Source organism: Tachysurus fulvidraco, chromosome 6 (assembly GCF_022655615.1).
Source record: "Tachysurus fulvidraco isolate hzauxx_2018 chromosome 6, HZAU_PFXX_2.0, whole genome shotgun sequence".
NCBI lineage: Eukaryota > Metazoa > Chordata > Actinopteri > Siluriformes > Bagridae > Tachysurus > Tachysurus fulvidraco.
In genome coordinates this window covers 6,663,910-6,681,409 of record NC_062523.1, presented here as the reverse complement: position 1 = coordinate 6,681,409, position 17,500 = coordinate 6,663,910, and the positions used below count along the sequence as shown (strand labels likewise).

Sequence of the window (17,500 nt, the reverse complement as noted above, 5' to 3'; positions counted from 1 at the left end):
AGAAAGGGACAATGGGAGAAAGAAAGAAAGAAAGAAAGAAAGAAAGAAAAGAATGGGAGAAAGAAAGAATTAAAGAATAAAAAGAAAGAATAAAAGGAAAGAATAAAAGAATAAAAAGAAAGAAAGAATTAGCTAGGTGTCACACAAACATGAAACAGGTCTGAACACCACACTATCATATGCTGAATCAGCCGTTGTGTTTGTTTTTAGGGAGAGAGACAACCAGGAAACCAGAAACTTCCTTACATCAATTCTACATAGCTAATATCAAATGCTGTCAACAAAACATGAAGGTGGATTTAGTTGTGTAACCAAAATACCTTTTGCATAATACTTTCGCTTTTACTTTCAGACAAAGTTTGTTAGCTTTTCCTTATCTGTAAAAGAGAAGAAGAAAAAAAAAAATCTCACCTGGCCATAACTCTGCATAGTGCCTCTAATTTCATGTAGGACTCGACGCAGCTGCATTTCCGTACTACCGATAGTTGGAGGAGGAGTCGGTGTGTCCGATGGGAATGAAAAAGGCATTTGGGAAAATGTGGGTGGTGGTGTGTGGAATGGGGAGTTACAGTGATGTCTGTAGGGCATGTTGGGGTTATAAGGGGTGTTACCAAATGCCAGGCTAGAGGGGGCGCTGTAGGAGTGGGTAAGAGGCACTTGAGGATTGTAGAGATTTGAATGCATTTGTAAATTGAATGAGGAACCATAAGGATTAGTTAAAGGAGGAGACTGGAAGGGTGCCTGAGGATGGTAAGGCATGCAGTGTGGGTGGGTATAAGAAATATTTTGATTGGGGAAATTTGAACCATGAGGTGGTGTGTATACAGAATGAAAAAATGGTGAGTTCTGTGGCTGAGGATACTGGGAATACATCCCACTTTGTGTGCAAGGGCAGGGGCTGTTAACAGGGGTGTAACTGCGACTAAGGGGCCTAACTGGTATAGGTTTCTGGTAAGGGGAGCCAACATGTCCTCGGAATTGAGGAAGTTCTTGCTGGATGTGACGTGGAATAGCAGGATGTGGTATCCTTGTATGCTGGGTCAGATCAGGAACGCTGTTTGTGCTCCAAACAGGAGCTTCTGCCATATGCCGCAAGGGCCAATCCGCAGGAGTGCTGTACAGTGAGCTAGTCGACCGAGTCAAATGCTGAGGCACGTTCATGGGATACGGAGGCACTCCTGTGCGGTCTAGCTCTGTTTCTAGATTTAAGCTATCTGAATCAACAAGATTAGATGGGTGTCTGGACTGAGATCTGTCGTCTTGTTCCCCTGCAATGGATGTGACCTCCTCTGGTTCCTCCTCATAGCGATAGCTGTAGCACGGTGGCGTGCACTGACGAACTGAGCCATGACCTAGCTGGATGTGCACAGATGACACCACCCGAGCTGGGCTCAGCAAAGTGGTTGGGAGAGAGCTGGACCTTTGAAGTGGGTTCCTTGTCTCCTCATTGAGATCCTTCAGTAGGTCTCTTGACCGAATCCAAACCCGCCCCCTCTGATCCTCGCATGAGGTTGTCCTCTGCTGGGCCCGAAGCAGGGCACTACGGACCCTACTTGAGGTGCTAAGGTCCTCTTTATCTTGAATCTGAGACTCAGGAACAGGCTCTAAACTTTGATCTGGGGTGGGTACATCTAACACTGGCTCTAATGGATTGGAAGAGCTTGATGCTGCAGATAAACCCATCTGTTCTAAACTGTCAGCTGTCATATCCTGTTCACCCACCAGGGTAATCTCCTCACTTGTATTAGACGTGTTTGGGGCTGAAACAAGATCTATAGATGGCTCTGGATCTGTGAACTCTACAGTGCTGAGTGATTCTGTGCTAGAGCCTGTTTCAATTACAGGATCAGTAAGTCTATCATGAGTTTCTGTCTCAGACACAGCAGTCTCCAGCCTTGTCTTGTCTATGATAAAATGACTTGGAACCTGTTGGCTCACAAGTTCAGGGACCACCTGAGCTCCCATTGGGCCAAAGAGCCCCATACTGGTCTGCATCAGTAGCTCCTGATCCATTAACAGTCTTTCAAAGGCTGGGTGTTCCAGAGTCCCAGGTGTTCCACTTTCAACTGTGTAAGCCTTCACAGTTGTTTCGCTGTCACAGCTGTCCGAGCTCTCCTGGACCTGATGCACAAATATATTACACTATTAAAGTAATATATTATATATTTATATATAAAGTAATATATTACGTTAATACTCAATGGTTTTTTTTTTACAATTTGAACAATGTATAGTGTTTTTGATGATAACTAAAATACCTACCAAAAATGCCTTTCAAGCATAAATAAGTAAGTAAATAAACAAAGTGTTAATTAATCGTATAATATCTTGGGTAGAAAAAATATGGATTTTAAATTGACTTTTGCATGATGAACAGACCTTCAGGGAATTAGCTGAGCCTTCTGATGAGGGATCCTCTGCAAAGCCACTGCTGTCTGACTGTTGACTCCCTGTCCTCAGTAAAGGCTCTGAAAAGAAAATAGAAAAAGGAAAGCTAAGAGTGTGAGAGAGAGCATCAACGTTGGGTTTGTTGTATATGCATCGCATGAAAAAATCCAAAAGGAAGTCAGTGGGTCTTGCGGCTGTAGTTGAACGGAATGGACCATAGCTACAATAAAACAGACTTGGTAATCGATTCACTGCGCAGCAAAAATGTGCTCGGGTGCAATTCAATTTCTGAAACTGTTCACTGATCAGGGGGGCACGGTGGCTTAGTGGTTAGCACGTTTGCCTCACACCTCCAGGGTTGGGGGTTCGATTCCCGCCTCCGCCTTGTGTGTGTGGAGTTTGCATGTTCTCCCCGTGCCTCAGGGGTTTCCTCCGGGTACTCCGGTTTCCTCCCCCGGTCCAAAGACATGCATGGTAGGTTGATTGGCATCTCTGGAAAATTGTCCATAGTGTGTGAGTGTGTGAGTGAATGAGAGTGTGTGTGTGCCCTGTGATGGGTTGGCACTCCGTCCAGGGTGTTTCCTGCCTCGATGCCCGATGACGCCCGAGATAGGCACAGGCTTCCCGTGACCCGAGGTAGTTCGGATAAGCGGTAGAAAATGAGTGAGAGAGAGTGAGAGTGATCACTGATCAAGGGTTTTATGAATATGTCAAAGATGACCAAATCTGCACCATGATGAACTCGTTCGAATTTTCATCGTCAGTGCACTATGACAGATTTGTGAAGGTATTTATTTATTTATTTTTTATAAAAGAATTAAGGGGTTATAAAAACATATATTTCTAATCCATATGTAACATATAAATTTACCATATTTCCATTTACAAACCAGGCACCAGCAGAACAGACCTTTCGGTTGCTTTTGCTGGTCAGCAATCTGCAGTGAACAATGCCATTCAAACTGCCACAGAAAAAAATGTCCAGTTCCTATCGTCTTCCATTTTCTGTTGCCAAATTTGACAGTATGATTTGCAACAGGAAAAAAATCAGTATGTCTTAGCCGAAATCTACCACTAGAGGTCAGTCAGGATCCTCTGCCTGAGTACATTACCAGCTTTTACGAATTTGCTCTTTTAGGGATAGTTAGTAAACTATGTGGGGATTAGTATAATGAGATTCTGCATGTGTGTGTGTGTGTGTGTGTGTGTGTGAAAAAGAAGATGTCTGTTTTAGGAAGAAGTCCTGCTGCATTTTTAAGAGCAAATGTTCTCAGATTGGATTAATTTAAATCAGCACAACCAACCAAATCTGTACAAAAGAATAGTTTGTAATCCAAAAGCTAATGTATAACTTGTGCTACAACTGCATAATATTTGTTATTCAGTTGTCTAAATTAAACCTTTAAATCCAACAGCAGTGATTAGCCAGATGTTCCAAGGTATGCGTCTTCAAGAGTCTTTCTAAAGTCATTTTTTTCAGGATTACTTGCACTAAACTGGGAAGAAAAGCACCCCAAAGAAACTCTACTTAGCTGCTGTGTAATGATCGCATTGTCGGTTCATATATTATTGCAATTGGGACTGTAAAATATTTGTATAAGTGCAACCCTCATTCTAGCCAATTTACTTTATTGATGCTACATGTATACATGTTTTAACAAACAAGCCGAGGAGGTGGGGCTAAAACAACAAGAATAATAACTGTAGCTACAAGCCATGCATCTCTACACATAGTTAATCTGTTAAAATCGGAACCGACTCAAAAGTATTGAACGTGAAACAAAATAAAAAAAATATCTGCATTATGAATTATGCGGTTCCTGAAATTTCATCTCTGCATTCGTATACTTAATACGGAACGTACAAATATGTGCATTGCAATGGAATTAAAAGAGCAGTTGGTATTAAAGACAGCAAGACTCACCACTGCCCTCTATGGAGAAACAGCGAGTCCCAGAAACAGCCTCATCCTCGTTACTCTGCAACTGAATAAAACATTTGAGTTACCAAAATACCAGGTACAAAGACCAAGACCCATGTGTACACACATGTATAATTAAGCTCAAATTAAGCTTGATGGTGAGAGCTCAAGTGGTTAAGGCTCTGGGTTGTTGAAAGGAAGGTTGAAGCCCAGCACCACCAAACTGTCACTGCTGGGCTGATCGTCATGGCTGACCCTTAGCTCTGACCTCGACTACCAAAACTGGGATAAGCCAAGAAAGAATTTCACTGTGTGAATTACAATGTGTGTGTGTGTGAATGAATATATATAATGTGAATGAATTACAATGTGTGTGTATGTGTGATATGTGCGTGTGTGAATGAATACATGTATACATGTATTCATTCACACACGCACACATACACTGTAATTCATGTGTGTGTATTCATATTCATTCATTCATATATACACACACACACACACACACACACACACACTAAGCCACCGTGCACCGTATGTATATATATATATATATATATATATATATATATATATATGGAAGGGGGCACGGTGGCTTAGTGGTTAGCACGTTTGCCTCACACCTCCAGGGTTGGGGGTTCGATTCCCACTTCCGCCTTGTGTGTGTGGAGTTTGCATGTTCTCCCCGTGCCTCAGGGGTTTCCTCCGTAGTGTGTGACACACACACACACGCACACACACGCACACACACATTCTTCAAAAAAGAATCACTCATTTTGTGCGACTGACCTAACAAAAGCTTTTCATGCTCTGTCCTTACCATTGAAGCCCTTAAAGCAGTGTCTTTTAAAGGATTTCTTGCATAGTTATTTGTAGCTTTCGAACAGCACTGCAAATAAACAGCAAACATTACCTCTTCCATCTCAAAGGAGTCTCGTGGCTGGCTGAGGAGATGGGCCATGTGAGGATTGGGCAAGAGAGGGCAGGTCTCTTTATCTGGAATGGAAGAGGAGGAGACAGTCTTCTGCCCTTCAGGGATCATACTCGATTCGGATTCAACAATTTCTCCGTTGCTCTGCTCGGACACCGAGAGCGGTGTGTCACAAACATCCGTTCCGACCTTCTCGGGTTTCTCGGAAAGACATGTAGGCAACCGTTCTCCGTTAACGAGTTTGGAGTTTTCTGTCTCTGAGTCACAAACTTCGACCCCAGACTGATTAGACTCCTCAGTTACTGTTGCCAGTAATGAGTCTTTCCTCCTGAAAATCTTCTGCCTGGGCTCAGCATCTGAATGAGGCTCACAAACACTGTTCTTTGTTCCCTCTGAGTCAGTTTTTGAGGGCTGTTTTGACATCGTCTCGGCCAAGGCCATGAGATTCGGTCGAGTGAGGTTCTTCTTCAGGATCTTCACTGCATTAAGAGTGGAGCTATTCCGTCGTAGTGGGGGAGGCTCAGTTGGCTCTGCCTCAGACTTCGGGCAGATCTTTTGAACTGGACGACCTGAGACCTGGGAGTAGATCTCTGAGAAGACATTGGCCACAGTGGCCAGAACCTCAGTTTGACGAAAACGACCTACAAAGAAGGAAACAAGCATTACGTTCTGAGTATTTCCAAGAGCATTTGAATAAATACAGTTTGCAAATTAGCTGCAAATGCACCAATGCTTTCATTTGCTGCTGAATTTGCACAAACTCCAACGTGAAGCAAATGGAAGCATATGCACACATTAAATCAATTCATGTTGATTCACGTTCAAAATATTTTAACCTAAAACTATAAAAAAAAACAAAAAAAACATGCACATTTTATTTGACTTGTTCATGTTTTAAGGGAAATACATAATAAATGAGCCGAGCTGTCAGTAAATGAACAGGCAGGCAGCTATCTGTATGAACAGCTAATTTCCTGTCTAAAGACTCGGTGACTAAGCGTTCAGGCACGACTCAAAGAAAAACCAGCCAAGGCAAGACAACGCAGAACTGAGAGAACTACAGGCTTCCTCATCAGTGTAAATGACACAAGCGATCAATCCTTCTCCACCCCCCGTGCAATCTGAGACAGAGGGACAGTATGTAAGAAAACAAAGCTTTGTGTGGGAACTGCAGCTCACTTCAGCAACAGCTTTTCATTTTCTCCTGCAGTGTCAACAGAATTACAGTCTTACCACAACAAGCTCAACGTGCTTCTAAACAGTAAAACACGTTATTTCTACAGCATTATTTTCTTCACATTATGCATCAAGATTTAGCGCTTTTAATAAACACAGCCATCGACCGAATGAGACATAACATTGCCTGCTTGCTGGCATTGCAGCTGCAAATAGGCAAAGATGAACAGCTTTCAGAATTGACTTATAAATGGCTGATATTTCTGCTAACCACTTTCTCCTCCTTCCACAGTCTGTCTGTCTCGTAAAAGCCACCGACACCATTTTGTGCTGTTTTCGGTCATTACAGATGGCTTTGCAACACTGGGTTTTCATGCTTTCTATGTATGCACCAGTAATGTACAGTAGGTACAATCTAAAACATAAATCAGCTATCAATGATTTCGTTCGAATTCAAATCACCCATGCTATTATTTTTCATCCAGACAAAAAAAGCCCTGGATTAGTCATCCATTATAGCTAGAGATCTGTTCAAAATTGCAATCACATCCTTATATTAAACCTCTGTAATATACAGAGAATGAAGCTTTACCTCTCTTGTCCAAGAGCCGTGGTCACATCTGCCAAAGAAGCAAAGTAGCAAAGTATCTTAAAGCACCGTGCAAAAAACTCAAGCCACTGTCGAGATGGAGTCCGGACAAACTGTTCCCATAAACCAGCGGTGTCCAATCTTATCTACACTTCTTTAGCTGGCTGTACCATTAGAATTCATGTCTTTGAGGTGGCTGTATTAACGAGATTCAGGTTTTATCAAGTTTGCCCTTGCCAATTCCCCACTCATTACTTATACCTCCTTCAGAAGAACCACATATGAGGGAACATGGTCAGGAGTCCATATACTTTTTTATTTATATTATATACTTTTCTATTTTATTATACGTTTTTTTTTTTACCATTTTATTTACGGAAGATGGACATCATTAGATATGACCGAGCCACTCATATCTACTGGTGTACAATCCACTCCACTTTTATTTTCATATTTTATACAGTTTTTTTTTTATATAGTTTATACTTTTTTATTTATATCTATCTCCTTTTGGTTTGTTTTTTTTTATCCTAAATTGCATTCCTATTTCCTGTGTCGTACCCTGTATGTATGTGTACGTGACAAATAAAATTTGATTTGATTTGACTTTTGGCCATATGGTGTACTGAATCTGTTTGTTTTTTTTGACCTCCCACTTCCACAACATTAAAAAGCAGCTGAAGACATTTGTGGGTCAACATTAAGAGTGCTGTTCTGCTTAGACGCCATAACTTGCTAGCATTACACAACAGGAAAAGGAAATAAGACCAATCCTCCCAATCAAGGAACTAGGCCAGTTCTACTCTCTTGGCATGCATGACTAGGACAAAGTTTTAAATCTCGACTATCATCATAAATCTACATCATTTAGAAGTTCCAAACTTATACAAATGACAAAAAAACAAACAAACAAAAAAACAAGTTCATAAAAAGAAACTTTCATTATTTCCAAAATCTCTTAAAGCCACATAGCCACTTTTCATATTCATTCTACAATCCATCAGGATTGGAAAAGTCTTTCAACCAACTGGAACCTCTCTAAAATTTATGCACAGCCAGAGGACAGGGAATGTTTCCAGAGTACCTTCCACTTATGCGATCCATACCAAAGGCACAACAATCTGATCTATATACATTTAACAAGAAATGGTTCATCTTACCATGGACAAAGAAACATTGAGACGCTCTAGACTTTACAAACTCTTCAGACCTTCACGTATACCATTACAGCATGCCTATCATGTTAATGCCACCCAAATAACACCCGCTCAGCTGTATGACTTAAGATGCATGCCTTAACTAGGTCGTCCAAAAAAAACAAAAAAATTCCGCTGCACAAAAGGTCATCAAGCGCATCTCGGAGAATAGCGCGGACGCGCTTCACACCGTGAGCGGGCACGAGCGCCACTCGGCCGAAATGAGACAAAGACGTGGTCTGTCACTGTCTGGAGGATAACTAACAAGTTGATAAAACGTGTGTCCGTGAGAACTGTAAGTGGACTTATGTGTTAAGCCTGTTATTGTATTAGACTATAGTTCTAAGTAAGTTAGCTGATGATTTTGTTGTTCTTCACCTGCTAGCTAGGTTGCACGTGCCTGTGTTGAATAAATGTTAAATGTAGTACAGAGTCTGTGGTCTATCTCACAAAGAAGCCCCGTGATAGATTTTTTAGAAGTATGGTAATTGATTGTCAATAGCCAAAGATAGGCTACAGTTCTTAATGGTACAACTAGAGAGTGAAATATATGGTAGGATGTTCCTGATATCTATATATTACTCTTGTGATGACCTTGTGATGACTCTTATCATGTAGATATAAATCCTTGACCTCATTGAGTACCTGAACATTGTGCTTGCTATCTCCAAAAGTTAATAAAATACAGAGAACACAGTGAAGAAAAAAGAGAGAGTGCACCTAAATACTGGATTTTCGTATAATAGAAAGTAAAAAAAAAAAAAAAAAAAAAAAAAAAAACACCACTAATTCCAAATCATTTAGGAAAGTATTTCCTCAAAATCTACCATCATGGTGTTTAATAATCCCAAATAGCTAAGAAGAAATCTTCCATTTGTTTAATTTAAAAAAAAAAAAAAAAAAGAAGCCCAGATGTGGGGTGAGATGAAGCTTGCTAGAAAGCAGCTGTAACTACCTAGCATATTAAACAGGAAGCTATTTCTTTCCTTCCCACCATCCAGGAAAGATCACAGTTCTTTGAGCTAGTATGAAGAAAATATCTTACTTGTCAGGGCATAGTTAGGATTTTCCAGCTCCATGCGCTGCATCTGTGCTCCCAGATAAACCTTAATATCGATGCCCTTGGCACCGGATGATGTGTTGAAGAATCGTGAGGGGATTTTAGAGGCGATGTCAGGCTCTTCACGGCCAAAGCCGAGGTTGTAGAGGATTTCCTCTGGATCCTCTTCGTACAGATCCAACAGCTCTGAGACACTGGTGGATATTAAAGGTTACAACGTTAAAAAGTTTTTAAGTTGTAAAGATTGTAATTCTTTAATTCATAAATTTGGCGGTAAATTAGATGTCCTATTATTGCGAATTCAGTCTATGCCACAAGTCATGTAGGGAGTTTTGGAAGAAAATATCGAGCCCTCAGTGGAAAATCTAATCATGGGCAGCTGTGAGACCACATGAGGGCAGTTATGGGCAGAGTCTCTGCCAGGTGTGTTCAGCTGTCCTATGATCAGAAGTTTAAAAATATGTGTTTGTTAACTTTAAAATATTGGAAGTATAGTCTTGTGCGATACAGAAAAACTAGTCAGTAGGTGAGAAAGGACAATAGACAATATTAACAACATGTTCCATGAGGATTCTAATAGTCACTTCTGATTGCATGCATATCTAATTGCTTAGCGCGGTATAGTGCAGCATTCTGCTAGGCACACCAATAACAAAGAAACAAAAAAAGAACAAAGTCCAAGTGGAAAGTACAAGATAAGAGCATGAATAAAAGGAGTTCACTGTGGAGTATTTAGGTGTATGTCAGTACCTGGACACGGTGCCACTGCTCTTTCCTGAGCCGGTGGAGTTCATACTACGACTCTTCTGTCTGAACCGACTCCTCTTCTCCAGTGCTTGCATGTCATAGCTACTGAGAGAGAGCAATGATCATTTGCTGATTACTTGTTACTCAGTAGGGACTAACCGCTAATGTTCTTACTACTGGGTGTGGCTTATCTGGATGCTGCTTTTAAGAAGCCATGACATGAAATAGCATAATGTGACATTTTTCCAATTGAAACAGGCAGTGTGTTTCCTCCTGATAAAATTAGATGCGAGTCAAACACGGCTTTGTTAAAAAGCAGCATGATCAGCGATGGCCAGAATTGAACTGCATTTGAGAACAAACAAAAAAAGGACTGTCAAAAAAAAAAACAACAAACAAGCACAAGCCCACAAGGCTGCGTTCGGGTCTAATAGCTGTAGAAGCCAATGTAAAGTCAAATCTATTTTAAATGTTGGAATAAATCGGAGGAGATCGATGTCGAGTTCCACATATGCATACAAGTTTTAAATTATTAAATGGAGAACTAGCTTAAACAGGAAATTGTGAAAAATTCTGAAGGTTGGTGGATGTTCAAAATCCCACCCTTTAGGACCGGTCCTAGGATTGAAGCCAATCATTTACATTTGTTGTTTTACTCATTTTACAGCTAATTTGCATAAAATGAAAAAAAAATATATAGAATTGTAGTTTAGTGTTACAAACTTACGCCAGGTTTAAACTGTTCAGTCTGTAGCGGTCTTCAGTTTAATACATACAATTATGATCCCAATATTTCTATGACTGAGTGTCATAACCGCTCAAGCATTTAAGGCTCTGGGTTGTTGATCAGAAGATTGGGGGTTTAAGCCACTGTTGGGCCCTTGAGCAAGGCCCTGAACCCTCTGTATACACTATCATGGCTGACTCTGTGCTCTGACCCCAACTTTCAAAGTCTGGATATGCGAAGAAACAATTTAACTGAGCTGTATTGTATATGTGACAAAATGTATATGTGCTTTTATTCTATTAAGATTCTCTCAATGGACCCGTGATGAATAAAAGTTACTATGTGATGCGTGTCATGACTTGCCATCAAAAGGAACATTTGATCCTAAAGTAATAAGAATAATTTTCTGCCCATGAGCCTCTGCCCTCAAGCATAAAGGAGATCGAGCTTCTTCAGTGATTGGGCCACAGCTTTGGAATGATTTGCCAATAGAATTAAGATTAGCACCATCTCTGTCCATCTTTAAGTCCCTTTTAAAAATGTCTCTCTTTTCCTCTGCATATCTATAGTTTTCCTTTTCATTTTCTTCTTATTGTTTTCTATTTGTTCTATTATTTCTTGTTTTAGTGTGTATTACTGTATTGTTTAATTCCATTTTGCTTTTTATTATTATCTCTTGTCTTAGTATTATTTTTTTTTCTGTGTATTTTTACTAACACTCCTTTCTTGTACAGCACTTTGGTCAGTCCTGTGGCTGTTTTAAATGTGCTTTATAAATAAAGTGAACTTGAACATGAGTATGTTTTATTTAAGATCATATTTATATTATGTTTTAACACCCACGACGGTATACGTAGCTGTCTGGGATTTTTGCGTAACCCTGCGCTATTTTAGCAGAGCTTCCACTTTGAGACTTCAGAAATGTCTGACACCGTCAGTCCACTGTATTTATTTAGCGGTTTTAGTCATAACATAATATACATAGATCACTACGACCACTGATTTCAAAGCACCCTCTAATGATGTGCAATTTTATAATGTAGCAGCGGGCAAAAATGACGGACAAACTCGTACATTTTAAAAAAAAGGAAAGGAGCATTTTGTTTTGCCACATGAACAAGGGGTTAGAAAAACAGGTAAAAAGGGGGAAACAAAGTGGCAGATAGAAATCATTGAGGAAGGTTTTAAATACCTGGGGTCAGGTTTGGCACTGCTGCTCTGGAGTAGATGGGCTGGAGAAGGGAAAAAAGGACAAAGAGAAAGTGTTGGTGTGAAAGAAAGATTCGGTCAATACGATATCAAAGCACGACCTAGCTACCGACAGTAAAATTAATACATGTACTACTGAAAAATACCACAATCCAGTATGATTGTATAAACCGTGTCAAACAAACCAGATAAATATTCCTCCCAGAACATTCCATATTCATCCTCCTTTCACGTCCTTCCTGTGACTCTGTACAGAAGCTTCTGCAGTACGTGTCCTCATGAGTGTGTTTGCAAGACAGCACAAATTTACATTACAAATCACACAAGGACTGGGAGCAGAAAGTGACAGACACACTCTCGTACACCGTTACGCATCGGCTTGTCTACAGGTGGATCGGCATGTCAATCATTTCTTATTTCTTCAGTCACATGACCAACCAGAGTGTAGCACTAGAGCCAAGAGGGCGGGGCTTTGTCCTTATACACGAAATGGCTAAATGGATTGTTGATGCTAGACTTCTGGCTCGTTCGGCAGATATAACTTCTTAAGTGGCATGTTGTGTTTTTTCATTTAAAAGGCAGGGTCTCCGATTTTTGAGAAATACTTCAGAAAACTGAGTCGGGCCGAATTGTAAACAAAAATCAAAACAAAACTGTAGCCAATGAGCAGAAAGGGGCGCGTCTTGTCAATATGTGCAGAGAGAGTTCGGTGCACATGTGTACATTGACATGGAGAATAAAAACAAAGAAAGAAAGAGAAGAAAGGCTTACGATAAGGCAAGAAGTAGGACGTGTTAATATAGGATCAGCTGAACTGAAGGAGCAGGAAGTTGGCCACATTCACAGATTGGAGTTTCTCGAGTCAATAACTCCTGAGCTAAACGCTGTTACTACACAAATAACACCTCTTTTCTATCGTAGTAATGTAGAGAGGCAGCTACAACCGTGTTTTTGTGTAGTAACAGCATTTAGCTCAGGAGTTATTGACTCGGGGAACTCAAATTTACTTAAGACGCCGAGGCGCTTTTTTCCTTCTCGATAGGTGAGTAACGTTGGTTTTGCTTTGTTACACAGAACTAATATATGCCTTTGTCCTTTACATGATTATGCTTGTGTGTCATTTTTTCTTGTTTGTTTATCTGAAATCGTATTGTTCTTCCCTTCAGCTATGATAAAGACACTTTCCATTAGTTGCCTTTGTTACATATGTATGTGTGGGCGGAGCTATCAATACGAGGGTGGGACCCGTTTGGGTTAGGGGCATGTTTGTTTTGGTGATTTCAAATGTCGACATTGGCTTTCAAAAATCGGAGACCCCGCCTTTAATCATTTTTTAAATAATCAAACTGTTGGAGCTTCATTCGTATCACTTATTTTCATTCAGATCACTCATTTTCATTCAGATCACTGACTTTACCTCATGTCCATTCCATTCGGACCGATTTGTATCAAATCAATTTCCAGATTTGTTCAAGACACAGCAACCGCTCATTAAGCAAAGTGTACTATAACAGTAATGCCTGTAATGGGTTCATTCACTCTAGATATGTTCTTGCTTTACCCAATTTTGGACTGGTGGTTTTTCCACATCAGCACTCGTTTCACTTCTCTAAATGGCAGCAGTTACTGGGTAATATTTATTTTCACTTCCACAATTCCCAGTCTTAAAAAAATCCCCAAGTCATTGAAAAGCATAGGGCATAGTGCATGGGGGTGACCAGCAAAGTGGAGAAAGAAATGAAACAACTTGATAAATCTTGATGATATGGTATACAGCTAGTGATAAAATGGTATACAGCTAGTTCCCAAGTTCAGAAGGAGGTTCAATGACCCCAATCGTAACTAGAAAATATTGCAGGTCGACCCATGACCTAGCCTACCCAGGAGTCTTAAGGAATGGTGGTGGTAACTTTAAAATGAAATCACTAAAGCTACTTAGCAAATAGTGTATTGAAGTATCGTATCATACTCTGCAATATTCTGTCTGATGTTTGCATATTTGAACAACGTTAGGTTGTTAATGGCTACATAAACTAAAGCACGATTCGGACGGGATTAGTTCTACGTGGGGACGTGGGGGTAAAGTAATTTTTACCAGAGCTTCCCGGTGATTTTAGTCCCGTCCGAATGTGCCATCTCGGTAATCATTAAGGACAATGTCAGTAAAGATTACGGCGACTTTTACCTTCTGTAAATAGGTCCGGAAAAATTACCTCAGGTAATACTAATCCCGTCCGAATCGACCCGCTGTAAATATGTACGGTAAAATTCCGTGATTTCCTGTTTAAAAGTAGTTTTTGGCGCGTTTTTCAAGCATGGAGGCGAAAAGTTTTCTGTTAGCGCACGTGATAACAGGAAGCAACGTCATACGCACATGACGACAAGGAGGTTACTGTGGTGCGTAAAGCGAGTTACCCCTCCCACTTCTGCTAGTTTAACTGAGATGTCTTGTCCCGTGCGAATTGGCCAATTAATATTACAGACGTCCTGAGGTAAAATTGCATTACTCCACGTCCCCACGTAAAACTAATCCCGTCCGAATAGTGCTTTAGTTGTCGGACGATGATGATGGCGATGATGAAGGAGCAAAAAACTCTCGAACACAGACAATTGCACTCTGTTGATTATTAGCGAGACTGAGGCAAGGCATCGCATGAGGTGGCAAGACAGGAGCCCAACTTATCGTAACGCGTACACTGTGACAATTGCTTGCAACATTACAATTTTGTGGTATCACCATCATCCAACGTAAGATCAAAAATAAAGTGTCAAACTGTCATAACTTGTATATGTATTTGGTTACAAGAAGTCAGACACTTCTTACCATCAAAGAATTCATATGTTAAATCTAAAATGTAAACTTTGTAGATGAATTAAAGTTTTCAAAAGGATTCAATCTTACACTATTTATTTAAATGAGGTGGAGGTTTTAAGCCCCACCTCCTCTCCAATTCCTTCGGTGGACACACTTAACCAGTTATAAGTATTTTTGGTTTGCCATATTTGTCAAACAAACAAACAAACAAACAGTTGGATATACAGTACTGAAAAACATTTCTCTGAACTTATTTTTTTTTTTTGTTAAAAAAATCTATAGGGGAAAGAATTTTGTCATGACAGCTTATGTGATCGGTTTTATTGAGCAAAACATTAAAAAAAAGTTTGACTTAAAATTGTTTCCTGCCTTGAAGAAGCAGAAGAATCCTAACAAAAATCATACGATTACAACACTGGGTGCTTGGACCCATAAATCGTGGTGTAGCTGGCTGTGGTTCTACAGTTATGTGGAATTCACCCGCTATTAAAATCCCTGATATTCCATCACTTAAATACATATTTATTTCTTCAGCTTTTATTAAACATTTTTGGCCCCTTTTAAATTTTAAATACCTCTCACAAAAGTGGTGAAAGATTGAGGACTACATTTAAAGATTTAAATTCATTACTCTAAATGCATTTTGCTTGCATTATAAAAACAATTAGGATTATTAAACAAACTGGCGTTTTTTTTTCTTTTCTTAAAATTTTCATGAACCTCCAGTTACAAAACATTCAGTCAATGCTTTAAAAAAAAAAAAAAAGTTCTCATTTTCCTTTAGGAACATGTTACAACAACTTTGTCACAAACAAGAATGTGTCTGGTATTTTCAGTATTTATATATAAACACATACCTTCAGCACCCAAGGACAGGTCATCTTCAAAGCTACAGCCATTCCTCAGTGGTCCTACAAAGCAAAGGTAGAAGAAAATCCTCACACTCAGCCATTGCTAAACACTAAAGAAAACACTAACCCGAGATGAAGAACTCTTCTCCATTTCTTAAAACCATGCTTCCTTCAACTCCCACACAGACTGAATCATGAATCAGCATGGACCGTCACTAGCTTATCTACAGAGCAAGCTTATTGACCACATGGTGGTGGTGGTGGTGTGTGCGTGTGTGTGTAGGTAGGTAGGTCTCGGCTCCAAAGTTCACAAGGAGTGGTGGAGCAGAAATCAACTTTTCACAGATAGTTGCTGTAATGCTAGCTTAAAAAAAATAAAATAAAAAAAATAAAAAAATAATAAATTACAATAAATAAATAAATAAATAAGTACAGAAAGACAGACACAGACACACACACACACCAGTTTAAATATGTATATATTGCAATGCTGCAGTAAACAGGGAACAACTCATGTTGGTAACATGAACCAGTCATTTACACAAAACACAGGAATCCAAAAATGACAGACATTTTAAGTATAAAATAAATAAGGGAGTTTCATGCCATTGAAGGTTGATGATGACCACACATGCAAACAAGCAAACAAAAAAACAGCAAACAAATCAACAAGAAATCAGCAAATTAAGAAAAAAAAAATAGTTTAGTGGGGTGAGACTTATTTTCTGAAGTATTGACTAAGGTTTTTGTGCTCCTCCTCCTCCTCTTCCTCAACAAGAAAAATTCCAAGCTGTATTCCAAGATGCTGAATTCATAAATCTGATTGGTCAAAAGATGCTGACTAATTTCAGCAATAGCTCTGACAGAAGCTCCAGCTTGAATTCAAATCGCACCTTTACATTTATGCACTCGTACTAATAACGTTGTATTGTTTCATCCATAAAAGTAAAGACGCTACAATTGCCAGACTCTTTTGGGCATTCCAACAACAACAACGAAACTATATGCAACTATAAACAGAAAATGCTTGTGTTTGTCTTTAATATATTAAAATTCTTCAGTATAAAACACTTTGGGACGTGAATCAGCTTTGGGATGATGACAGTAACTCTATCGCTTTGCGTGTCTCTGCAATGTTGTTAATTATTTTCCTATATATCAGCATGACCTTGAGTGGTTTATTCCTCATATACTGTACATTATAAAATCATTAAAAAAAGACACTTAAATTAAAAATGACAGACTTTCTTAACTTTATTTTGTCTCCTTTTAATTTATCATTGAATACATAGATGTTTTGTTTTGTTAATCTATAAGGGCTGAAATTGTGCCAAAGCCAAACTAGGACTACTAATAGAACACAAGTAGGCTTCCATCCATCCATCAATGCTGACTTTCTTCCTTTCATCCTTCCTTCCATCCATCCTTCCTTCCCTCCTTTCCACTGATTAACCTCTGTGATAGTGAAATACACAGAAGATTTAACACGATCAGGTTTTTTCCTGGTGACATCATGGTAAAAACCTACCAATAATATAGAGTCCATCATAAACCTCACCCACAAACTTCCTCCTTCAGAACAAGGGATGGACAAGTTCACCTTTTAACACACAAACTCTGTGAACTGCCATCTTTCAACAAACATACACCCACACACACACACACACCCTTTCATTCCCATACGCCGGTGATTACGACACGATCATGATCCGACAAACGGTACAGGTTGTATATACTATACAACCTGTACCATTTGTACTATGTATACATGATACATAGCTCTCTGTAGGGTTTGAAGGTAAACTAACCACGGCCTTGCTGAGAGCCGAGATCTGGATAAGGTTTATTTTAAAATGCTGTTAGATTTTTGCCATTTTTACATTAGCATTT

The 17,500-nt window shown here is 39.5% G+C and overlaps 1 protein-coding gene across 7 annotated transcripts in view; it reads right to left on the bottom strand.

The window, feature by feature from the left end:
- itprid2 (ITPR interacting domain containing 2) overlaps window positions 1–17,500 on the bottom strand; it is an 82,933-nt gene that overhangs the window by 12,545 nt on the left and 52,888 nt on the right. For 5 of the 7 annotated variants that reach the window (XM_047815499.1, XM_027162594.2, XM_047815501.1 and 2 more), the window contains 8 exons: window positions 15,617–15,670; window positions 11,928–11,967; window positions 10,012–10,113; window positions 9,247–9,455; window positions 5,223–5,881; window positions 4,313–4,373; window positions 2,380–2,468; window positions 412–2,121 (listed from right to left, as the gene is read on the bottom strand). In XM_047815499.1, the coding sequence (XP_047671455.1) occupies window positions 412–2,121; window positions 2,380–2,468; window positions 4,313–4,373; window positions 5,223–5,881; window positions 9,247–9,455; window positions 10,012–10,113; window positions 11,928–11,967; window positions 15,617–15,670 (2,924 nt within the window). The remainder of the gene's footprint in view (window positions 1–411; window positions 2,122–2,379; window positions 2,469–4,312; window positions 4,374–5,222; window positions 5,882–9,246; window positions 9,456–10,011; window positions 10,114–11,927; window positions 11,968–15,616; window positions 15,671–17,500) is intronic. The other 2 variants (XM_047815504.1, XM_047815503.1) reach the window with 2 other exon arrangements.